The sequence below is a fragment of the Excalfactoria chinensis genome, chromosome 12 (genome assembly GCF_039878825.1).
Source record: "Excalfactoria chinensis isolate bCotChi1 chromosome 12, bCotChi1.hap2, whole genome shotgun sequence".
NCBI lineage: Eukaryota > Metazoa > Chordata > Aves > Galliformes > Phasianidae > Excalfactoria > Excalfactoria chinensis.
The window spans coordinates 13,300,542-13,324,775 of record NC_092836.1 but is presented as its reverse complement, the minus strand read 5'-3'; the positions used below and the strand labels follow the sequence as shown (position 1 = coordinate 13,324,775).

At 44.2% G+C, this 24,234-nt stretch overlaps 2 protein-coding genes and 1 long non-coding RNA gene across 6 annotated transcripts in view; 1 reads left to right on the top strand and 2 right to left on the bottom strand.

The window, feature by feature from the left end:
* The window catches only part of PHF2 (PHD finger protein 2), a 75,150-nt gene extending 72,357 nt beyond the window's left edge, over window positions 1–2,793 (bottom strand). For both annotated transcript variants that reach the window (XM_072347526.1, XM_072347527.1), the window contains exon 1: window positions 2,166–2,793. In XM_072347526.1, the coding sequence (XP_072203627.1) occupies window positions 2,166–2,263 (98 nt within the window). In that variant the 5' untranslated portion in view covers window positions 2,264–2,793. The remainder of the gene's footprint in view (window positions 1–2,165) is intronic.
* LOC140257863 (uncharacterized) lies at window positions 2,768–5,226 on the top strand. 2 transcript variants are annotated; one of them, XR_011905137.1, is made up of 4 exons: window positions 2,768–2,875; window positions 3,276–3,353; window positions 4,679–4,874; window positions 5,049–5,225. It is a non-coding gene; the product is annotated as an uncharacterized lncRNA (long non-coding RNA). The 2 variants fall into 2 exon arrangements; XR_011905136.1 differs by lacking the exon at window positions 3,276–3,353 and having other exon boundaries at window positions 2,784–2,875; window positions 5,049–5,226.
* A 2,290-nt stretch (window positions 5,227–7,516) lies between these two features.
* FAM120A (family with sequence similarity 120 member A) overlaps window positions 7,517–24,234 on the bottom strand; it is a 47,436-nt gene continuing 30,718 nt past the window's right edge. The window contains exons 11-18 of one of the 2 annotated variants that reach the window (XM_072347112.1): window positions 23,793–24,042; window positions 22,720–22,834; window positions 19,269–19,478; window positions 17,999–18,182; window positions 16,951–17,085; window positions 15,349–15,490; window positions 11,998–12,094; window positions 7,517–9,539 (exon numbers count right to left, since the gene is read on the bottom strand). In XM_072347112.1, coding sequence (XP_072203213.1) covers window positions 9,228–9,539; window positions 11,998–12,094; window positions 15,349–15,490; window positions 16,951–17,085; window positions 17,999–18,182; window positions 19,269–19,478; window positions 22,720–22,834; window positions 23,793–24,042 — 1,445 coding nt within the window. In that variant the 3' untranslated portion in view covers window positions 7,517–9,227. The remainder of the gene's footprint in view (window positions 9,540–11,997; window positions 12,095–15,348; window positions 15,491–16,950; window positions 17,086–17,998; window positions 18,183–19,268; window positions 19,479–22,719; window positions 22,835–23,792; window positions 24,043–24,234) is intronic. The other variant, XM_072347110.1, reaches the window with a different exon arrangement.

The following is a 24,234-nucleotide window of genomic DNA, read 5'->3' as shown; positions in this document are numbered from 1 at the left end:
CACTTTCCAACCGTGGTGACAGCTGAGCTCTGCTTGCAGCTTCTAAATGGCACTGAGCAAGTTTAACTTACTTTTCACTTTGGAATAATACAAATTTACCATCAGATCTGTTGAAGTGCCACAGAGACGTCACCCAGCATTAGGAGGGATGGGGACCACACCTGCTGTGTGAACAGATCCCTGGAGAAGCAGGTACTGGAATATCTGGAAGCTGCTGTCAGGGAGGAAGCACGAAACCCCTGATCTGCTTCTATAGAACCGAAACAGGAAGGGCTTTATTTTTTGTCCTGCAGTGTGCTGTGTGTGTGTTTTAAACGGGCAAGGCTCTGTGAGAGCTCAGAGCTTTGCACACTCGGTCACTTTTGTTGCAGTGTGGTACCCATACAGGCATTAACACCAACAGTGCTTTGAGCACCTAGGAAAGAGACAGGACAACTCTCCACGACCAAATCCCGATGTATATATTTTCACAGCTGATGATTTATTGGCTCATACAGTATCAAACAGGGACAGATACAGGTGGTTTCTTACTCCATCAGCCACCTCGCTTCTCCAATACGGTTATCCGAGGTTCCCTTGGAGAACGGTCGCCTCGGTTTTGCTCACTGTAAAACCCACCTCCGGGCGCTACTTTTGGGCTGAGCAAAGGCCCTATGATCTAACCTCCCTAGGTTAGATCCCCTGACAGCCTTACAGCTTCACCGCAGAGCCCAGCACCTCCCCTCGGGCGCACGGCAGACGCTGTCACCGCACTGTCCTGCTCGGGTACAGCCAGCATCGCTTCCAGCTCACATCGCACAGCCACGCTGGGCGCTCCTTCCCCGACTCCTCAACCAACTTCCCCGCCTCGCCTCGCTCAGAGGAGGAAGGAAAAATAGAAACAAAAACCGAAAAACCAACAACCCCGAACGCTCCCGAAGTTCAGTTTCACACAGCATTAACTCAAGTGCGCCCGCTCTGCCATTGTCTCCCGCACGACAGCCCGCCCGCGCTCGCTTTCCATGACAAAGCTTTAGGGCGAAATGAATCGAGGGCCGAAGTCCGCCTTTGTCCGCCCTAAACAAACTCTCCCGCTTCATTCCCCCCCCCCCCGCTCCTCTCCCCCGGCGGCAGCGCGGGGCCCTCCGGCGGCGGCGGGGCGGGGGGCAGCGCGGGGAGCCGCGGGGAGCCCCTCCTTCTCCGCTTCCCTGCGAGGCGGGGGCCGTGCGGGGCGGGCTCGGTGCTGCCGGGGGCTTCCCCGCACGGCCGCCGCCGCCGCCCCGCCTCAGGGCCGGCTCTCTCCCGCCCCGCCCGCCCCCGCGGCTCCCGGCGCGGAGGGGCTTCCCCTCGCCCTGCGGAGCCGCCGCGGCCCCGCGCTTCCCCTCCGCCCGTTCCGCGCCCCGCCCCGCCGCCCCGCCAAGGGTTAAGCCGCAGGGCCGGCCCGGCGATGGCAGCCCTGTCAGACGGGAAACACCCGGCTGCCCCGACAGGGCCGTGGAGCGCGGCGGCGGGGCTTGTTGGGGGGGAGGGTGAGATCCCCGAGCGGGCGAGGCGCGCCCGGCCCGGAGCTCCGGGCGTGGAGCCCGCTGACAGCGCGGCCGAGCAACGCCGCCTTCCCGGGACGCGGCTCCGCGCCGCCCGATCCCTCTCCCCTCCGCCCCGGGTCCGTAACCGAGCGGACGAGGTGCGGGAAGCGGCCCGGCCCGACCGCTCCCGGCCGGCGGAGCGGCCCCGTAGCCGGGCTCAGGCAGCCGGCAGCCGGCGGCACGGTCCGCGCTCCGCTCCGCGCACCCCGCGGCGCCCGCCCCGAGGAAAGAAGCACAATGTCCCCCCCCCACACAACCACCACCACCACCCCAATGACACCGGAGCCCCGGGGAGGAAGGGGGGTAGGGATGGGGGGGGGGGCTTTGTGCGGGGAATTGAAGGAAAATTTACAAAACAAAACAAAAAAAAATACAACGCGGAGGGAGAGAGAGAGAGACGGGGGCAGAGTGGCTCCTCCTCCTCCTCTCCAAAAAGGCCTGTTGGAAAACTGCACACGGCGGCGGCTCCAACGGCACCATCGCCGCGCTCTGCCCTGGAGAGAAAAGGAGGCGAAAGGCACCGAGCGAGAAGAGGAGGAGGAGGGGGGGGTGGGGGGACCGCGGCGAAAGGGGGGAAAAGGCCCGATCTCTTTGTGTTACCTGCCGTGAAACCAGTCCTTGCAGGCATCGCATTCAATCATGAAGCGGGTTACGTCGTAGGGCAGCCTACAGATGCAATAGACGGGCACCGTCGCCATGTTAGCTCCCTTCAAAACAACACCGGACTCGCGGAGAGGCGAGCGGGGCTGGCGGCGGCTCCTGCCGCTCGGTAGCTTTGGCGGCTGCTCCTTCCGAAACGCGAGCGAATTTGCGATGTCGAGAGACGGAGCGGGGAGGGAAGGGGGGAAGGGGGGGGGGGGGGGGAAAGGGGGGAGAAAAGAAGGGGGGAAAAAAGAAGAAAAAAAACCAGATAATGCAATTACGGCTCCTCAAGGGCGAGCGAGCAATGTCAGAAAAATAAGAAAGGGCTTCGCAAAGTTTGGCTGCATGGTTCCTCCGGCTCCGCGAGCGCCGACCGGACCGGGGCTTTTTTGTTGTTGTTGTTGTTAAATGATTATTATTCAAAATGTTTGGCGAAATGCATTATATTGCATGCCCCCTGGTGACAGTACAGTACCGAGGCTTTTCATAAACACTCCGAAATGTAGCCCTTTCCTTGTAATGTCCTTACGTCAGCTTGCAACATTGCAATATTTCCTCTGCTGGGGCTGGGGCTGGGGCGGGCGGCGGCGGAGGGGGAGGCGAAGCGAAGCGAGGCGGCAGCTCAGCGCTCGGCGCCGGGGGCAGAGCGCGGCCGGGAGGGAGCCGCGGTGAGTCGGGCTGCGCGCCGCGGGGCTCTGCGCTCAGGGGAGGGTTGGGGGGGGGGGGGAGGAAGGGGAAGGGGAGCGTGTTTTGAGCCTCGCCACCCGCGGGGACTCGGTAAAGAAAGTGGCCTGGGCGCGGCGGGGCGGGGCGGGGAGCGCCGCGGGACGGGGCACGGAACGAAGGGAGCGCTGAGAGCTCCGCTGCTCCGCGTGTGTGTGTGCCCCGCCAGTGCGCGTCCTGCGCGGCAGGCGCACCTCCCAGCGACTGCGGGCACAGCGATGTGCTGAGAGTGCGACCCGGAGGGGTGGAGGGCTTCGGAACACAGTGTGGTGGTTACTATTAAAAAAAAAAAGAAGGAAGGAAAGAAAGAAGTAAGGCAGTTTGTTTGTTGGAATTATATTATAGGCTTGGAAGGCACCCACCATCTCCTTCTGTGCCAACCCCATCGCTGTCGCACTCTGGGCTGCTACCCCGGAGCTGCAGGTAAAAACCCTGCGCCTACCGAGCACCAATGCAGAACCACAGGCTGCAGGGTACGTGCTGAGGGGCACCTGCACCACTACTCCTGTGAGCTGCAAAAACCCAACACCACCGTGCTTCCTCCTCTTGGATGAGTGAGCGGCAGGGGAAAAGGCAAAAGAGGAACCCTTGAGTCTGAGCTGAGATTGAGAACACACAACTTCTCCCCCTCCCATTGCACAGAGTCCGAAAAGCCCTTTGGGTGAGCTTTGGAAGGCACAGTGCAGGGCATTCTGCTGGGACACACATCCTGAGCATCTTCAACAGCTGCTGACACGAGTCCCTTCAAAGTATGAGAACATCATGTAAAGCAGTCACAGTGTCCCAGCTGATGTAAAAGTGCCAGTTATGACAGATCTGATGTCTTGAATCCATCTCGTTTTCAGAGGGAGGATAGTATCTGTCCTAGAGCAAGAAGAGAATAACAGGCATTTCCTGGTGGTTTTTCAGCAGTCTGCCAAATCAGAAATCACCATGTAGGGGACAAAGGAAATTCAAGGGCCCAAATATCTTCAGGTTTTGCAGCATTGAGAGACAGAGCAGAGATACTGCTCGCCTTGCCCCTTGGATTGAGCTGTGTGAACTAGTGCTGGGAATGGCATTTCTGGGCCCAACATGAACATTTACAAGTGAAACTGAATTTCTGGCATAGCTCAAGGTGTGGTAACACAGGACTGAGATTACAGGCCTACATCATGACTCAGTTGTTTTGAGCGACATCTTGAGATGCACAAAGTGTCTGTTTTCCTCAGTGCTGAGTGGCAGAAGTCTATACCTGTGAACAAACCAGACCCCATTTCAGCCTGAATTGAACTACTGAGATTTTAATTGCTCAGTGTTTCCTCTAGAGACACGGTTAGTGGGCAGTACTGGTGGTAGGAGGGTGGTTGGATTGGATGATTGTAGAGGTATTTTCCAACCGTAACGATCCTATGAGTCTATGATAATGCAGGATGAGGAGACGAGGCCCAGACAAGCGCTGCATGAGCTGTGAGCACCTTCATAGCCCTCTCTTTGCAGGAGAGGTTTAAAAGCACTCACTGATTTTCAGTCACATGCTCTTGCAGTGGTTGTCCGGGCTACCATTTCTTGAGCTTTCCAGATGCTCTTCTTATCATTTTGAAGCATTCTTCCTCTATATTTCCTCTACAGCAAGTGGTACATAAGCTTATTTCTACTTACGGTGCTCCGTAGCTGTAGACACTTTGTCCTCAGTGTTTTGTCCATGCTAGTGCAGAGAAGTAAATCAAGTTACCTTTTTTTCTCTTCGACCATATCTGCTCTCTAAGAAAATGAAGTTTATGAAGAAGTTGTCCATGAAACCAACCTTGAAACAACAAGGATGACCGGGCTTCAGCAAGAGAGGAGCTGGTGGCGACTGCATACCTCTCTTCCAGAGTTCCCCATCTGACACCAGACCTTACAGTGTTGACTGGTTGGATCTCTCAGAACACCGTACTGTGTATCTTGGGTTTCTGAACCAAGGTAAGGAACTGAAGAATTGAAACTGTAAAAGGAGGCTGGGTTGAAAGGGCATTTCATATAGCAAATCAGCTGATTTAGTTAAAGAATGGAGTTTATAACAGTTAACACAGGTTGCATTTGTCAGTCCATACCTGTAATTTCCTGCTTGAACACTCTTCTTTTGCTTCATTTCAGCACACAATCTCATGTTACACGAAACTCTGACACAAGGAAGCAACTTTATTGGACACCAGCATTGTTCTGACGACAACACTCTGTCTTCAGTATGGGGCACCAGATTCTGGCAGGGTACACGAAACCTGAACGCTGACCATCCTACCCGAGCTCAATAAAATGTACCAGTTTCTCTCCTAAGATTTTACAGTCTCAGATGCATTTCTTGGAGGATAAAACTCCAACAGGTTGAAAAGTTCCTCACAGTCCATCCTCTTTTGCCTCGTTTCCCAGTACTGCAGGAGGGCACTTAAATACAGAGTAAGTGAAAACGGAGTGAAGGAGCACAACGCGCCTGCTTGGGCTCATGGAGCCTCGCAGAGAGGCCTCGTGGCTCAGCTCCGCTTTGTCTCTATGGGAGCAGGCCGTGTTACCAGCCCAGAGCTGGGCTGCCCGCCAGCACCTTCATCGGGCTGCGGCCTTCATTTGCTGCATCTGGGTTACGCAGACACAGAAGGCCCCAGCATTTGGGAAGTGTTTCAGTAGAGGCCTGGTTGTGCTCGGCAGCCCTCTGCAGGCAAACAGGGCGGGAGCTCCGGCACTCGTTGGCACTCGCTGACAGCTTGGTGCTCCCTCCTTCCTGCACCTCCAGTCACTGCCTGCTTCCCAAGCCTGAGCCAAAGGATGAAATGCCTCCTCTATAAAGAAAGGCTGAGAGCTGGGGCTGCTCAGCCTGGAGAGAAGGCCACAGGGAGACCTGAGAGCAGCTAAGGGAGCTGTAGGAAAGAAGGGAACACTCTTTAGTGGGGTCTGTGTGATAGGACAAAGGGGAAGTGGTTATGAACTAAAAGAGGGCAGATTTAGATTGGATATAAGGAAGAAGATTTTTACACTAAGGGCAGTGAGGCACTGGCACAGGCTGCCCAGACGTGGTGGATGCCATGTCCCAGGAGACACCCAAGGTCAGGCTGCATAGGCTCCGAGCACCTGATGGAGCTGTGGGTGTCCCTGTTCATTGCAGGGGAGTTGGACCAGACAGACCTGCATGAGTCCCTTCCAACTGAAACAATTCTGTGACATTTCTCAGGTTAATTAACAGGAAATCTTAGGGCAGAACCAGTGTCTTGTGAGGACCCTTTGCTAGCACACAACAGCCACACCGTATCTCAGGGCTGCGCCATCCCTGTGCAGCTGGCAGCAGAAATGAATGCAGAGAAACCCACCAGCTCTACACAGATCAGCTGCCTCAATGGCAAGAAAAATGGTGCTGGTTCTGGATTTGATACCCACGTTCTCAGTCAGGCACCTCAACAGGCCACAGAGCAAGGAAGTGATCCAGGCAATGTGCCTAAGTGTAACACAAGTCAGACTTTCACCATCATTTCTGGAAGAAGTCAAAGCAATTTTTCACATTCAGGGCAATGATGCGGCTCACTTTGGGGTACCTCCACACCCTAACTTTAGCCATGCTCGTGTGGATAGCTTGTCATCCTCTGGCTGCACGTGCAGAAGTCTGGTGGCTTGGTTTACGTGATGGAAATGAAGTGACTATTTCCAGCACATGGCACACAGGTGACATCCATCTCCCACGTACTTAACACCAGCCAAGACTGGTTTTTATGGATGTAACTTACTGCACAGCAGTGCCTGGTTTGTGCTGTAGCAGTGGAGCACATCCTCTCTGCTACTACAAAAGGAGGTAGATGATGCTTTGGAACTTCACTGGAACATGAGCTTGGCTACACCTCCACAACAGGCAAGCAAAGAATAACACCACACGGAACACTACGTAGGTAGGAAGGGACGCAAGCCCAAGAATTGAGGCAACAGGATCCCAGCATGGCGGCTGCTACACCAGGAAAACTGCTCGTCCTCCAGCTCACTTTGCTTCCGGAGGGAGAGATGAAGAACGATTGCTGTAATTTGCACAGAACACAGCTGCACTGCTATAAACTGCATCCACACGAAGCACAGAGCTGCTAATACCGCTCATGTAGACACAACACGAGATCAAAAACGCTCGGGGCAAGGCTGTTTTTAACAACGTGTGTCAGGCACTCGAGTAAACAGATGAACATTTAGATAGAGACAGCAGACAATAAGGGCGGGCCTAGACAGAAAAGCTATTCTGATATCAACCAAGTATAAATGAATAACTACTCGTCTTATGTCAGTGCGATCCATTATGTAGGGAAAGCTCCTGCATAACAGCATCATTTGCTCTCGGTTACGCCAAGGAATACGTCCATCTTACCAGCTACGCTGCACTTCAGACGTGTGAAACAGCAGTGTGAAATAAGGATGCAGTGCTGCCCTGACCAGGTGTGCTGCATCCCAGCACAGGCAGCACGTGAAGGCCTGGTGCTGCTCTCTGCCTGTGGCTCTCAGAAGGCCAGCATGGCTTGTTGTGCCTTAACTGGGTGGCTTTATTTACAGCACGTACCTGACAAAAAATATTAGACAAAAAAGGCATACAGTATTTTATACTAAAAGAATAAAGATTTTTATTAAGCACTGTAAGTTGCATTCAATAGCCTTCAAATACACCACACCACAATCCATCTACAACCAATCAAACCCAACAGTAGTTCATTCTTGCACAATCCATGAGTTGGGGCAGAACTCCCTTCAACTTACATTAAGATACCTACTTAGCTCTTGCGGGCAGGGAATGGGGAATTACACCTCATTTCTGATCACTAATGTGTGATGAAGAGCATCAGGAGAATTATATGAAAACGAATATAAAGAAATGATTCTGATTTTGAAGTACATTAAGTTTGGAAACACTAACAAAAACATCAAAATGATACAGGTATATTTGCTTATACTAAATTCTTGATGGGAAAGTTCTCAAGAACAAGCCATTTGTTTCCTGCTACAGAAGGGGGGTACTTGTTTGTTTCTTGTGTGTGTGTGTGTGTGTTTGTGAAGATTAAAGCTTTTTTTTTTTTTGTATTTTTTTGTATATTTTTTTGTGTTTTTTTTGTTTTTGTTTTTGCTTATCACAGGATTTCATATCTGCTAATATGAAGGCATAAAACAGCAACAGAGAACAATAATGCATACAGCAATGAGTACACCAGGGTAACGTTGATATTCAAAACGGCTAGATAAATTTTTTTGTTGTTTTTTTTTTTTAAAAGGTTTTAGAATAAATGCAACAGAGGTCAATAATCACAAAATTTTAAGGTTAGAGCAAGATCAGTCAATGACTAAACATAGTTAACATCTTTTATAGGACTATTACTGATTATTAGCTTTTCGTTTTGCGAATGGGCACAGTACTTGTAAGAATGGAAGAAAGAGGACAATAACATGCATAATATTAACTACACACTTTAAAAATCATGAACCATGCAGAAGTTTAGCTCAAATAGTAGTACTAATGGTCTACGTCTGATTCAAAACCACATAGTTCATTGATCACGGATGCATGGTATTAGTCACAAAAAGTTTCAGAACACATTGTGTTTATTTTGAAAGGTCATTTGCATCTTCTATGATTTCAAGTTTATCTCCATTTAAACTCGCTTGTAAAGTATGTTATGATGTATATTTAAAAATCAGCAGAACTGCAATATTACTCTATAATTTTTCGTTTCGATAGTTTGCACATTTTTAACACAAAAAAGAACCACGTCAACGGTGATGAAATTTAAGAAAGAAAAAACTGTGGTTGTGCCTTTTTTCCCCCCATAATCATGAAATCAAAGCCTTAAAGAAAGCTTTATTGTGACACAGTAATGCAAAATCAAATATAATGGCATACATATGGTGCCAAGTACTAAAAATTATATTTTAAGCTATATATACTTAAAGACTGCCAAAATTTGTTTTCTTTATATTTCAAAAAACAAAACTACAAGCTTTTTTTTTTTTTCTTTTTCTTCTTCTCTTTGTCATAACCAGTTTGAACTTTATGTATATACTTCATTTTAAGTGCGGGAGTCAAATGCTCTTCATTCTCTTCCTTTTTGTTTTGTTTGTTTGTTTTATTGTAGCATTTTGACTACAACTGGTTAAAACTAAAAATGTGTTGTTTAAATCTCTGACATCAAAGAGGGATCCGAATTTCCAAAGTCCTCATTTTTCTCTTACGGAAAGGAAAAAATGTACGTAACTGTAGGCTCTCTTTCTTTCCAGATATTCCTAATCCTGACCCTTCCCAACATCCTTCACCCTCTATAAAAAATAAGTTTACTCTTCTTTTTTTAAGACAGTGGCCTCAAGAGCATCATCTTTATGGCAAACACTGTCTGCATTTAGTGCATTTAAGTGAGGATTTGTATTGCACATTTTAGAGTCATTACTCAAGGCACTTTCAGACTGATTGGAAGCCCTGATGTCTCCTGTATTCCCATTCATCTGGGAAGCTGGTTTTTCCTCATTCGCAACTCCATTTTCAGCCAGGGATCCATCTGAAGACACAATTGAGGATTTGGATTCCTCTGATTTTGACTTAAGTTCTTTGGCTACTTCTTCTGCTGAAGCAGCATAAGGAGGTTTGCCCTATTTTTTAAGAAAAGAAGAAAATTACTGAAGAACCACGGCTATATATTTACAATCTGTTACAAGGCACTACTAAAATAGGCAGCATGCAGAAGTACCGCAAGTGAGCACCGAACATGATGTACTGCTGAGACAAGTAGTGGCACACAAAAGGAACAGCACAGCACAGATGTTAAAGCAGTCTCAGTGCCTGAGTGCCGTCTGGTCAGGCCTTTTGGTGGTCCTGTGGTAAAATGCACTTTCTGCTTTGACACTTCCCTTATTTCACAGCGTAACAGCTACCAAAGTGCATGGGAATGCCAACACTGAGAATCAACAGAGCTCAGCTCTGATTACGTGTTATTCAAATACAAACCACAACCTATTTTCACACAGTTTTCAGAAGGTACCCCCATGTACCCCAATGTTCCCCATACTAGTCTATGTGCTCCTGAGGGTAGGAAAGCAATTTCATACAAAAAGTATAAAGCAGAATCTTACACGACTGCCTGTTGCAACAGAAATTGGACTTGTGCAACATTAAGAATGTATATTTAGTTTTTAAGCACCTGTAATAATGAATCTTAGCGTTCCAGAACCACAACAGGCTTTAAACAACAACATAAGTAGGCTGGGTTGCTAAGAAGCAATGTACTTATCTGTTACGCTGTTAGCAAAGTAAATATTAAGAAATGACTATGATACGGGCATCTTATCCAACTCATTAGCACACAGCTTCATGGTTTAATAATCTTAACTTTAAATACCAAAATCAGTACGGTTAGTACTCTCCTGAACCGCCTCACCATTTTGAAGGTAAAATACAGATCAAGACAGAAAGAACTTATCTCGTGAAGATACAGGCACATCTTATGTTTCATAAATAGAACTTGCTTATTTCAGTTGCATTCTCCAACCTTTATTCATATCACCCCATAATTAGTGACAATAAAGCCACTGGATTCTCCAGGGAGGATCTCGTTGCAAATGCGCAGGTCTAAATCTGGCCCTATGAAAACTTTTCTTTCCTTAACTGCTCAGGTTTGTAGGACAGGGAAGTACACTGTTGCCAGTTAATCTTTACCAGGTAACAAAATCTACTTGTTATGCATTAAGCTCCCCAAGTTATCCTGTTTAAATGAACATACCCTACAGTTACAGAGCGCGACACAATGAAATCTGATGAGCTCGGGACTAGTTTAGTAGAAAACGTCACCGTTTGTCCTTCCTCTCTATATCACAGGCACGATTCTAGATTAAGGTATGTGTAATTATAAGTATTTACCATCCAGATTACACACCAGTAACAAAAATGTGACTGGTTAAATTTGCTGTCTGTTAAGACTGTCTACCATCTTATCTTCAGGTACTTTCTGCACTACGTTTACACACGTGAGCCTGCAGGAAGCCTGACATACTGGGGAGCTCCTTCTCTGGGCTTCATTTGTTTCATGAGTTTAGGTACTTGGAAACAAGATGCTGTAATTAATGTGGTGGTTTCTCTTCTATTCAAAGTACACAAGATCTAGAGCTTTAAATACATTGGGACATCTGTACACAATACATAATCTGAATAGACTGGAATTTAGCAAGGAAGAAAATTATTTCAAAATGTTTCAATTTTTACACTTAGAATAGAATAAGTTTTGCTTGAAGTTAACAGGCTTTGTTATCTGCTGGAGAACATTTCTGCCTATCTGCAAGTACTTCCCTACACTTAACACAATCGTGTCTACATGACAAATTGAAGAACCTCATGTATCTTTACTGTGCAAGTTCTCTACCCTGTTTACTACCCACTCGTCCATTACCCTGGGATCAATAACACTCAAAACTGCATAGCAGCAAGAACAATGAAAAAGGGAGGAAAGCACAACTCTGAAGCAATTGGCATTTAATATGAAACATCAGTTTGCTTCAGTTATATAGAAAGGATCCATGGAACAGACAATAATTACGATCCACAGACTTTTCGTTTATTGTCACCGAAAACAAAACTCTGTGTTCAAGCACCAAAGGTGGCTGGGTTATTTCCTACAAGTTTAGAGCAACTTCTTAGATTGGAGCCACAGAGCAGCAAAAATTCTCCTACTCCTATTATTTGTTATGACTTTGGACTGTGACTCCGAGACAGACTGGGGGTGGGAACAGGAATTGCTAATTTGCTTCAGCTTTGTACTTCCTCCTGTTTTTCTAAATTATGTTCTATTCCCACAACTGGGTAGAACCAAGAAGGTACATCCTTTATATCAAAATATATTTTCCACTTCTGCTTTTATAACCAAAGAGTGCTAGTGACTGAGATACAAAACCAGCCCGCTATCCACTCTGGTTGTGCAGCTTATAGCTTTGAATCGTGGGCAACATCATTGCAATAAACACCTTTACATTTTGAAGCTGTGCTTGTCAGTTTTAGCTGGCCTGGAAATCCATACTATACGAGCCTGTAAACAAGTGTCAGGCACAGGGCTTTATTTACCTGAATTGCTCCCTGGCTTTTATAGCCTCTCCCATAGTACCTTCCGCCTCTTCCAAAAGTTCTTATCACTGGAGTGGAAATAACTCCTCTAGGACGCCTGTAAGCATTGAGAAAAAGGAAATAAAAATTAACAAGAAATTTATATACAAGTACTTTCAATTTCATTTCACTTCCAGAACACTTTTTTCCAGCACTGCTGTCCAGTGACTTACACTTTCATTTCTCTAACTAATCAGCATGACTGCCGACACAAGAATTGAGTCCTTTCAAGCTTTGCAGAAACATATTCAAAGTGTCAAATTGTCCTCGCAGAACAGAGTTCAAAATACTTCTACATTAAACAAGAGGCAAGAATTTTGAACCACTTATAAAGAATGTGTCTCCCATTCCTTAACATTCCCCACACATAAATATGCTCAGACCTGAAGCAACTTTCTATTTTGCCTTTCTTTCATCCAATTCCTTCCAGGAAAAAAAACCCACAAAGCTTCATAGCCAACATGTAGCACTAGATAGCCAAGTTTGGATTCTGTTAGCTGAAGTCTTCCTACCAGGACATCTCAGGTGGTGCTTTTGTCTGTTTTGCTTTGATTTGGTAAAGATTAGATCAGATGGAAACAAGTTTTCCACCAGTTACAACTATTTCAGTGCAATCAATTGCAGAATTACAACTTCCTTCATCGCTGCGTCAAGAACTCAACATCATTGTGTCACATCACCTACAAATTCTTTTTGCTACCTCTACTGGAAATACAAGACTGCTCTACTTGTCCTCCAGTGCAATGCCCAATACCAGGAGGTCACAGCATGAAGACTGATTCCTCCGAAGCTAGCACAGAGTAGCCAGATGCTGCTGGGTGTTTCTACATACCTAATGTTTCCTCATACTTAACTGTTCATGTATTTATTGTTTCATTTCCATCCGCCTGTGAAATGTACAGCAAACAGCCTAAAAAGAAGCTGAGGTGTTGCTCAGTTCTCCCATTTCCTTCTGCACTACAGTAACCCAGTTACACTAAACTGATGCAGCAGAGAAACACTGATCTGTGCCCTGCAAGTCTTTCCACTCCGCCAGTTCTCCACACTGAGCAATATGAAATTAAATAGTGGGTATTCAAAGCCAAAGCAAAAGGCTAAGAGAAGAGAATTGTGTTTTTACTACTCTTACTACACTCTTTCCAAAGGTTTTAACAGGAATTACCTATCCCTTTTACTTTTTATGTGGTGAAAATATACCCTTCAGAGGGCTGAATAATAGATTTTTCCAACTCAGATTCACAGCACGCTAGATATACTGATGGATCAAAGCTAATAAAAAGTAGCCGGTATAACCCTAAGAACATTCAAGTTTAGTGTTGTGGAGACATAAGGCAATGCCGTAAACAAGCCCGACATGATACCCTCTGCTGGAACAGATAAAAAAATGAAACAGAAGTGCAAAGAGCTACATGATAAATTGCAGTCAATGAACTGCACACCTTCCTAGAAAAGTGTTTGTTAGCAGGAAATCTACAAAGAGCACAGGCTTCATAATACAGGGCCTTGGAACAACAGCAATAGCACTTTCCTACTAAGAAACAATAAACAGTAAGGGAGGCCCATCATAACTTCTCATCCTTGAATAATTCTAGTAACACTAAACTTAAAAAGTTTAATGCCAGTTATGATATGATGGAGACAGGAAGATCCAGCACTGACAGTTCCCTTGTCTTTCTGAGGTGACAGCTTGACTCCAAACCTAACAGGCCCAGGATAGCGCTTCTGACAGAAAGCGAAGGTCAAATATTTTATGTCCCAACTCAAAAGCTACTACTAGAGAACAGCATTTCTTCTGCCATAAATGCATTTTATGGACCAGAAAGGAGCAGAAACACTGTTTCAGTTTTTCAGCTGATACCCAGCCCAGGAGAGAGCTTAACTTGGGACTTCCCAGTGCTAGTCTCTGGCTACTGATGTTTTCCATATATTCACGTATTTACTTCCTCAGAAAATGGAGGAGCTGCTATTTTATGAAGACAAGAATAGGTGCAGATGTAAGACAGCTCTGAGCCTCAAGATGTCTCCAGATAATCACTCAGAATGCCTCAGTCTGATGGCAGTCCTGACTGTGGCAATACAAATTACCTGGATGGTTTTCATAAGAGGTCCACAGCCAGTGCATTCCACTGTAAAGTAAATATGCAGTGGAGCCGTGTGCCTCAGCACATCCCTGAGCTCATTCTGTTCGTCTCCCATTGCTGCTGTGGAAGATCAGAGGTGTCCTATGGGTCCTGCTAACCTGCACAACTACTTACCTTAGGATACCTGCCTGAAGTGTCTGAAACAAGATGTACATGCATACCACTTCAACGTCAGCTCTGTGTGTACACCTATGATGTTTTCTGCAGCTGAACTTATCTTCCTTGCTCCTGCTGTTGTTACTCTCCCTGTCCCCATACCAGTAGCTTTCTTCTCTCCCTGGTCCCACGCTCCCAGCACTTCAGGTCTGACCATTTTCTCACCCAGTCCAACAAGACCAGCGTTCCAGCAGCTCATAGTGACTATAGCACCATGCTTTTGATAATGCACATTTGATTTAATTGATGCATAGAGATGAATCTATGCAGTTCAAAACTTTATTCTTCCAGATGCTTCCTAGCTCAAGATGGCATAAACATTCCTACTTTCCTCCATTACTTTAATACAGCTGAACAGTGACATAATACACAAACTACGTAACTTCATCACTGTCTACTGGAATGGATGCAAACTTAATTACAGATGATAGTTCTGTAATGCACAGGACAATAAACCCATGGAAAAAAAATACAATCTTAAAGTAAGAGGCTACATATACGACACAAACTCTTTTTCAGAAATGCTGTGCACCTGTAATTTCAGCTGTTGTGAAATGGAATGGAAGAGCTGAAGAAAATATTCTCTCAAGCACATCTCCCATCATGACTGCAGCAGAGAACTATTAAACAGAGAAACATCCTTGTTTTCTGCTTCACGGAAGAATTACATAATTAAGTTATTAAAAAATTTATCACACTTCGTTATAAGTATTCTACCATGACAAAGAAAATAATTGAATTCTGTGACAGTTTTGATCAGGTACAGCGTATTTACTGATTTCATGTAAGGAAAAACCCTTGAGCCATTTCCCCATGAGAAACAAGTCAGTGCATCCCTCAGAGTACCATTTCTTTTTGTGCGTGTAAAAACGCTTATGCTCATCTGAATAACTGACTAAAAACATCTTAAAATGAGTGTAATTGCTTTTCTTGAACGCTCGGTGGGCATAATTGACCTAACATGTCTTCAAATGTATTGCATGAAAGAAAAGTACGTAGCACAGACTGCACTTACCCTCTCGCTGGTCCTCCCACAGAAACGACCTGCAGAGGAAACGGCCCTCTACCCCCTCGTCCACGTCTGCTTCCAGCCCAATGGCCGACTACAGTGCCGGCAATTTCAAGTTTCCCTCCCTGAGAAGGAATAGGTTGGACTCCTGCACATAAAAGCAAAACCAAAACTTGATCTTCACAATCGCAACACTGAAGTTACTTGAGCAGAAAGCTTGCTGGACCAAATGTTATTACTTGTAGTTTCCTCTTTTTGGTACTGGTAAGCTATTTTTCACACTACGGCCTTTCAGAATAGTTATAACTCCAAGAGCCCTTCACCCACAGCCTTTTAGAGAAACATACTTAGATTCTGAAAAGTAACTGAGTACTTCAGTTTCAGGAACTAAAAACGCACTTTAGATAAGCATTAAGAAACTGAAGTGAAATGTAAGACGCCTGAAGTTTCTTTTCCTGCAGTCCCCATGAAGTAGGTTTTGAAAGCTTAAGATCTCTCTTTTAGTGAACACCCGCTATCAGCCTAGAACACAAATATCAGCCTAAGATACCTCTACAAAGAAGTTACTAGGCAGAATTATCTGCACTATTGCCATGTTGGTACAAAAACACAGCAAAATAACTGATCTCAGTCTAAATGTAGGTTTATTCCTCCCCTCCAAAGAAATTGGCTAAAATTGCTATTGCCCCAAATTTGATTCTAGCTGTTATTCACGCTGCTCATCTTTATACCTGTGTTTTGCACTTTAAAATCAAAGCCAGGGCAAAACATATATTTCAAGAAGCTAAGTGCAGCTGAGTCAGGTGTTACTGGTAAGACCATCAGCACCAAAAGGGTTACAAAACATAGAGTTTACACAGCCACGCTCAGTCTTCAAATGTTAATCAGTGATTTAGTTCCCACCATATTAAGTTCAAAAAGGTTTCTACTTCCCTGTGTAGTTCTTTCAGTTTCATATGCATATTGTTATGTGTTACACGATGAAGCATTAAGAGCTACATCTGCTCCTAAAATAAGAGCTCAGAGGCCAGAAAGAACAACTGCATGTATGGAAAAATTCCATCCTAAACGAGGGATTGGAATTTACAGATTTCCATTGTCTCGCCTAGCGTAGTAGAAAAGCAATGGACACACGAATAGATCAGCCTCACGCCTGTGTCCAGACTGCTGCTAACACTAATGAGTTAGCAGGAACAGAAGTCAGTAACTTCTACACTATGTCGTTCTGCAGAAAGCTCAAATCATCCCCACATTTAAGGAAATGACTGTTAATACGTTCCAGCACAGCTCAGCTCACGACAGGCTGCACCCTCATGTTTCAAAGCACAGCAGACAGAAAGGCTTGTTGCATTTGCAGCTATTTATTCTGTGCCCGAAGGAGGATTTCTAGGCGCGAGAGGTTGGCACTGAGAGGGTGTGCGGGGCCGGGACAGGCCGGGCAGCAGAGCGGAGAGGGCAGCCTCACTGCAGCCTGAGGGCTGCGGAGGAGAGAGCCGAGACAGTTAGGGAGAGAGGGAGACTGGAGTCAGTAGGAAGCCTCAGACCAAACCGTGAAGTGAAGGAAGCTGTTGCCAGAAGCTCTAAGAAAAGGGTTTGGGGTATAATTACCGCCCTGAAACTTGCTAGTCCTGTTGCTGTCATTGCCAGAGAAGGCTCCGGAGTGTCCTGCCGCTGCCACCCGGAAGGCCCGGTAAGCGCCTGTGGCTACTGTTTCCCCATAAGGGCCTCCGAAGCCATAGACTCCTGTTAGACCCAGGGTAAAGAAAGACAGGGGAAAAGCTGTGAGGGGAGCAGGCATCAGGGAAGGCCCCTAGCAGAGCCGCTGCCACCTCCTTCCTTCCTCCCAGCACCAGCGGCAGGGCTGTGCTCCCGCACTGGTGGTGCTTGGGCCTGGCACAGGGCAGCAAAGCGCCTCTGGGATGGCCTGGCCAAAGCCCTCCCGCTGGGCTCTGCCACCTGTAGGCCTACACATGGCCTTGGAATAGCCATTCCAGCCTCAACAGTGTAATGAGCACCACGATGCTCACAGCTACTTTTTGGTTACAGTGGTGGCACCTCAATGATGTCTTACTCAGAAAGCCCAGCATCAATACACTTAAGGCCCTCTGCAACCAGACGTGGTTTTGAGGAAGGAGATCATACGAGAAACAGCCAGGAATGGTTTCACCAGCACCCTCCAGTATTTACACTCGAGGGTGCCAATGGTTAAATGGCTGTGGCAAAATGGAGAGGGGTGAGGAGAGGGAAAAGTTGTCTTTGAACCTGACAGACTGTGTCTGCACATTTACGTATGAACATGAACATTTTGAAGCAAAGTATGGGTCAAATAAGAGTCTTCTCATATCATCCAGCGTTGATTTGTTCGTCTTATTTTTGCTTTTTCATAGAGTAGCTGTATAAACATTTTGATCTAGTACAGCTACTAAAAATCCTGATGGAAATATGCAGCAATACAGCACATTCCATAATGCCAGGCTATAGCTAATAAAAGTAACAACAAAATGCGGTGATTGGCACAGAACAATGTGTGCCAACCACTTCTTTTTATGCATCTTTCCTATGAAACCAAACACGCAAATCAGTTCAGTTTGGGGAATATGAAAGACAAGATAACACTTTACGCCAATGAGTTTTACACTGCCGTCCCATCACTTACCAGCAAAGCCTCTCCCCCTGCCCTGAGGTGGTGGGACTGGCCCAAAGTGTCGAGGATACATAGAAGCTGGATAGAAAGGCATGGCAGGTGGAGGTGGGAAAGGGAGAGGATGGTTCTGCCTGGAGAAATTTAATCCTTCTAGGATGCTCTGACGCATCTTTTCAACCTTGGCTGCCTGCTCAGCCTATGAATAAAAAGAAGGTCATAAATGGACGTTAGAATTCTGATTTCAGTTCTCTAAAGCTGTATTTAAGGAACAAATTCAGAGACAAAAGCAAAAGAACAGAAAGGTAGAAAAGTACTGCAAAAAACTTTGTAAATTACAATCATCTACCTTGCATATCTCCTAACAGTTCAACAACATACCAAACGTTCACCAAAAACATATCCTTGTGTGTCAGCAGAGATGGAAGTCTAAATGCTGAGATAGTTTAGAAGCTGGCAACATAGAAATCTTAAAAGGAACTGAGAAACATCAGCCTACAGACTGAGAACTTAATGTAGTCCTTTAAACTTTAAAGAGAATCATCATCATAAACTTGGGCTACAAAACCAAATTTATGCCTGGAAGCTAAGAAATCTGAGTGTGACCACAGCCTCCAACAAGATTTAATCTAAAAGGAGTTTCCCTCGAGTCAGAAACAACAAATAAGCTCTTTTGTTAAAAGATTTCTTATCTTCCAAACAGTCAGCAAAAATAAAATGCTTTGGACATTCAGTAAACTATTAACTTCTTCTATTCCCTGCTTTTACAGTTAGATAATAGCTTCACATGAACTATGTACATCAAAAATCTAATTCATTTTTATCTTATGATGGCTGCAAGAATTGAGAAGAGATTTTGAGCTTAAGGATCCTAAGATGACTGCACAACCTGTAAAATAAATTAGATTTTCTTTCATTTATTTCATTCATGTAAAACCACAGCAGCTTCGTCCTTTGTGACAACAAGTCAGCACAAAAAGATGACTTGAATGAAGGAACAGAAAGCTTTCAACTCAGAGTAAGCGTTTTAGATCATAACTGCATTCAAATTTCAGTTTCCAGAGACGGGAAGATTAAAAATGGACATCAGTTTACTTCTCCAAAATCCACCAAAATGCCATTTCAACCACCACCAATAGAGTTAAGATTAAATGGAGCTGACAAGTCACCACTGGCAATCTACTCTGTACTTCCCTCTTAAGGAGGGATGAAACATGAAAGTAAATGACTAATAGGCCAAAACTGAATGCGCTTAATAATCTGCCACACTTTTGCATCTACACACCTGACCATCACAGAGGTCAATGAGCGGAACTTTCTCCCGGCTTGCTTTGATGAGCTTGGTCTGGAATAACTTTCCATCAAAATACATCCATGGACAGCAGTGCTCCCATGGAATCGGCTGTCCGCAAGCATCGTTTGCAAAGAGTGCCATATCGACACCACTCATAAATAAAGCAGACAGCTGAATTCCTCGGGGATCGAGATTCTCAATCTGTTGTGGAAAAAAACAAACAAGTTTAGTAAGAAAATAATGAGACGCAATTCAGTTATTCCACCAGTTGCATGATTTGCAAATTGAAAACAGTGATTTACAAATGTTGTCAGACTTTTCACATGTAAATGCCAGTTTGACCAGAAGAATCCATTGTGAAGTTATAATCTGTGGATGCAAAAACTGCAATGCTCTGGAAGGCTGTTGTTCCCATCCGTTCACTCTATAGGTAAGAAATAGAAATGAAAAACTAATTCCTTAACAACAAAGCACAATAAGCAATGTGAAAACACCTCATTCTCAAGAAGCCAGTAGAAGCTTTACTTAAAATACACACCTTATATTTGTTGCACATAGCACCTACAACATCTACAATGCATATTTCAGCATTAAGATCACTGATAAACATGCAGTGCAGGGTTTTCCTAAACAATGTTAAAGCATATTATAGCAAATAAAAGCTTTAAAACATGTAGAGGAAATCACAAGTGGACATTCTCATTTAAAAATTTACTGCAAATAGTCTTGTGCATTTGAGATCTTATTTTTTAGACAGTTCCAGGAATGAGCTCAACGTTAGCATTCAATTCTTCTGCCCACGTACCGCACTTCCTTTCCAATGTTTTTAACATTGGATTTTATAACTTGGCTTAAGATTTTGTTATTTTAGAATTAGCCTCTTATTGATGACGCTTTCATGATACAACTTCTTTTAGGAAAGATACACAAAGGTAGAATTACAGAATAAATAACTACCAATTGTGATAGCAAAAAGTACTTGCTTGCAGCTACTACATTCTTAGCTGTGGAATAAGAAAACAGCAACACTGACGTTTTCTAAAATACTTTTGAAAATACCAGCAACTTCTTGGGAACATTTTAAACATCTCGGTATTAAATTTTACATTACCTTCCTTATGCATAACCTTTAATGTCCAAAAGACTATCCAGATCGTTTTGCAGATACACAGCTGGGATCAAACTCAGCTGCTCTTTCTGCCTGACTCCAGTAAAAAAAAAAAGAGAAGCAGCTGCTTCATATGAGGACAGTAACAACACTGCATTAAATATTGCATCTTTCAGTTAACCAACATATACTAAGCAAGTGGCTAATATTTATTCTTTATCTATGATTTAAAATCAGAACCTGGAGAGCAATTTCTATGGAACAAAAATGTTGTATGGCATTTGTCACTTTCCTAAGTCTCACCTTTCATTTTATACATGTATGGAATTTTCTACATTTCACAGATAAATACATTATCTGGGAATTCTTTTCTTACATCCAGCAGTTTTCACAGTGAGGTTTCCTCCCATTCACATCAAATCTTTGTTGACTCCTATAGATACCTTTGCCAAAATCTCAGCCCCTAGGCGCTATGTATTTATTGTGCTGTGTTTTGAAAACTGACATTGAAGTCTACCTTGCTGGTGCTCTGCTGTTCTTTGATGCATCCACCCTTGCCTACACAATTGTCATTTGAGTTTCCACTGATACCCACAGCTGAGGTATACATCTCGAGCAGCTTGAAATATACATCTCTAACTGAGACTCTGAAGGGCTCACACCTCCTACTCTGCTGAGCCCAATGTTTGTCATTCAGATGTGAACATTTCTGAATGTACAGGATAACTCATTGCCAATTCATGCCCTAGGCAGAGGTTGGCCACTGCTTCCATAAAGACAAAGGCCTCCTTCTTATTCCATGCCTCACACAATGTCTCACAACCAGAATCTCCAAGATTCATAAACACCCAGTAAGCAGGCAGGGCTTCCAGTGTGAATGTGTAGCAACATCTGAATGATTCTCTTGATGGGCTGCGTTTGCATCTAGCCTCTACTTAAGGAATTAGCAGCAATAAGCAATACTCAGAAATGCTGTTCTCGAATAAGTCTATAATTCACATCACTAGCAACCCAGACTTGAGAGCTGAAGCAAATGAGCAGTCCTGTAAGAACTCATCGGGTATTCAGTGCAGCTGCCCCCATTTACATTTCTTCTCATATTTGTCAGCAGAGAGAGAATGACCAAATAAGTTGTTTTCTACCGGATTTTGATGTTGGCATTTGGTATACGGAAAGACTATTCAGTTTTCCAGTTAACTCTGCCACTAACATTGCTAACATGAATTATCTACTCGCTGTGCGACAAGTTCAAATAGATCCTGAGGTGTTTCCTTCCCCTAACATTTTAAGTACTTCTATGGCTAAGTGCTAGGGTTCCATAAGCAGAGTGATTTGGTTTATTGATTGAGACTGAGAAGTCTTTGCCAGGTTGCTATAGGAATGCAAGTCAGACTCTGCTTTCACCCACAGAAAAGAAACTGTCAGTTGCTGGCTTTGAAAATGCTCTTGCTGACTAAGTTGTGGGGCAAATCATTACATAGAAAAAACTAAAAGCTGAAATCTGCATGAGCTTAATTATAGTTTCTTTTGGGAAGAACTTCGCTAGGATTTCTGCTTTTGTCCGTGCCCCTTAGCAATGTATACCTACGAATATGAGTAAACCTAGGAGGTAAGTACCGCATTCTTCTTCCTAATTTAACTAAGGAGAGCACTATCCAAGCACAGCTCAGAACAGAACCAGCCACTCATCTTTCCTGACTTAAGCCTTACATAAAAATACCTGCAAGACACTTGAAATGACTTCAACAGGCTACATGACAAGGTGATCAGCATCTCCCCTCCTTCACTATGCTCATTAAAAACAAAGAGGAATTAATATGCTCCCTAAACATCCAGACAGCCCTCAGAGCATCCAGTTAGGAAATACACTACCAGGGAAATAAACGTTATGTAGAAAAATGTAATTATAACTGCTCCAATTCAGAAAAACGTTTACTTCAAATTAAGTACTAAATGATGCTGTTTTCAGTACAGAACAACAAATTTCTGAGATAACAACATAAAAGCAAAGAACAAATCTTGTATATATGTTCGAAGGCTAGAAGAGGAAATTTCATTGTGAGCATGTAAAAAGCTGGGTGGGGAAAAACCCCAGAGTAAGATGGTGCACAGAGCGACTGTGCTACAGTTAGAACACCACACCAACAGCCCTATTTGTATCTACTTCCTATAATACTGTTGCATTAGAAAAACAGAAACTCTGAAGTCTTTTAAAATACTCAAATTAATTTTTCTTACAGTTCTGCACTGAATACTTACTAGGCATGACCCACTGAATTAGCAACGTGGGCAAGCTGAAGATAAATCTCTGAAGTTACTGCAGTTAAGAATTACCTTGAGTTCCTGAAGCTGGTCAGGTTCATAGAGCTTTGGAGACAATGCTTGGGCAAGAAAAGCATCAAGTTCCTGGCGACGAAGTATACGAACCCCTGGCCACTGTACCATGTACCTGCAGAGGAAGCCAGCTGTTATTCACAAGCTTCCTTAAAATAGCAGATGACAAATCAAGCAGCATTTTACTTGATCAAAGTCAGTAGAATGCAACATCAAGAAGAATCTTTTTTTGTTGTCTAGACTTGAATACTTATAACAGACAAAATATCAAAGAGATTTAAAGTTTAAATTTAAGATCACACTGAAGACAGACTAGCTGTGAATCAGTTATGAAATTCACAACAGGGTTGTCTGCTTCCAGTGAAGGAGAGGATTCTTACTATTCAATAAGGAGAAAAAGAGACCATCTTTAGTTTTCCAAAGGCAAGATGAAATAAGGTAGAACTGGAAACAAACCTACATTAATCATACTCAAATGGCTTAAAAGTTCTCCTGTGTAATAAGTTAGCTTGTAAATCTGGCTGAAGCCAGGGTTATTCATACTGAAACAATAACACCTTCCCAAAAAGATCAGCATCTTTCAATCCTAGTTCAATTAACAGAGAATCTTGTCACCTTCTCTTTAATACTATACTTCAAATGCTGGTTATCACCATCTCAACAAGATGAGTAACTCCACCACAGGGAACCTGACAGAGCATCATTCACATGAGCTTTCCATCCCAACAAGCTGCTAAGCAGCTGTTCTCTGAAAAGCTCACTCTTTCACTTTACAGCTTCATCAACCTAAGATACCAAATGTTTGGCTTTTTTTTAAGTCAAAACCTTGTGTATAGTAAGGGTAAATTAATTCAAATGCTACAGAGGTCTCTTAGCAACACAAGATTTTTTTCCTTCTTCATCTCTCTAGAGACTGAAGGAAGAAACCTTGAAGGATACAGCACGCTTTCAAGACTACCAAAAGTGAGGTTCTACAAATGAAACAAGATCCTTCTTCCAAAGTTGCTAGTGTTAAATGTATCACAGAGATTAACAAGTTATTTCATTCTGTTTTACCTTCAGGTAACACTGACCTTAGTACACAACAAAGCACCATAAGATGTGTGGGCACATTAGTTGGATTGAGCATTGCTGGTGTATCTGATCTCATACAGGCCAAAAATGCCCTCATTCTTCGGTTCTTGTCTTCTACTGCTTTTCCCAGCCACAGCTTCTTCAGATTAGGACAGGTCCATTCCCTGAAGGCAAGTGCTTCCACCAGCTCAGGGGTTTGTGGAGACTTTCCTTTGTAAGCAGCCCATTCCTTAATTATCACTGGTGAAACTATGAAGTTAAAAAGGTTCACATATTTAAAACCTTGTACACAAGAGATTCTGATCCAAAAAGTATCCCTTGGACACTGCTCTGGATCACAAGTTAGACTTGCCAATTCACACACCATTTCTAATTGCCATCACTTACAAAATAAGTACATGCAACCAAGAGTATGCTAAAAACATTACATTAATAATTCCA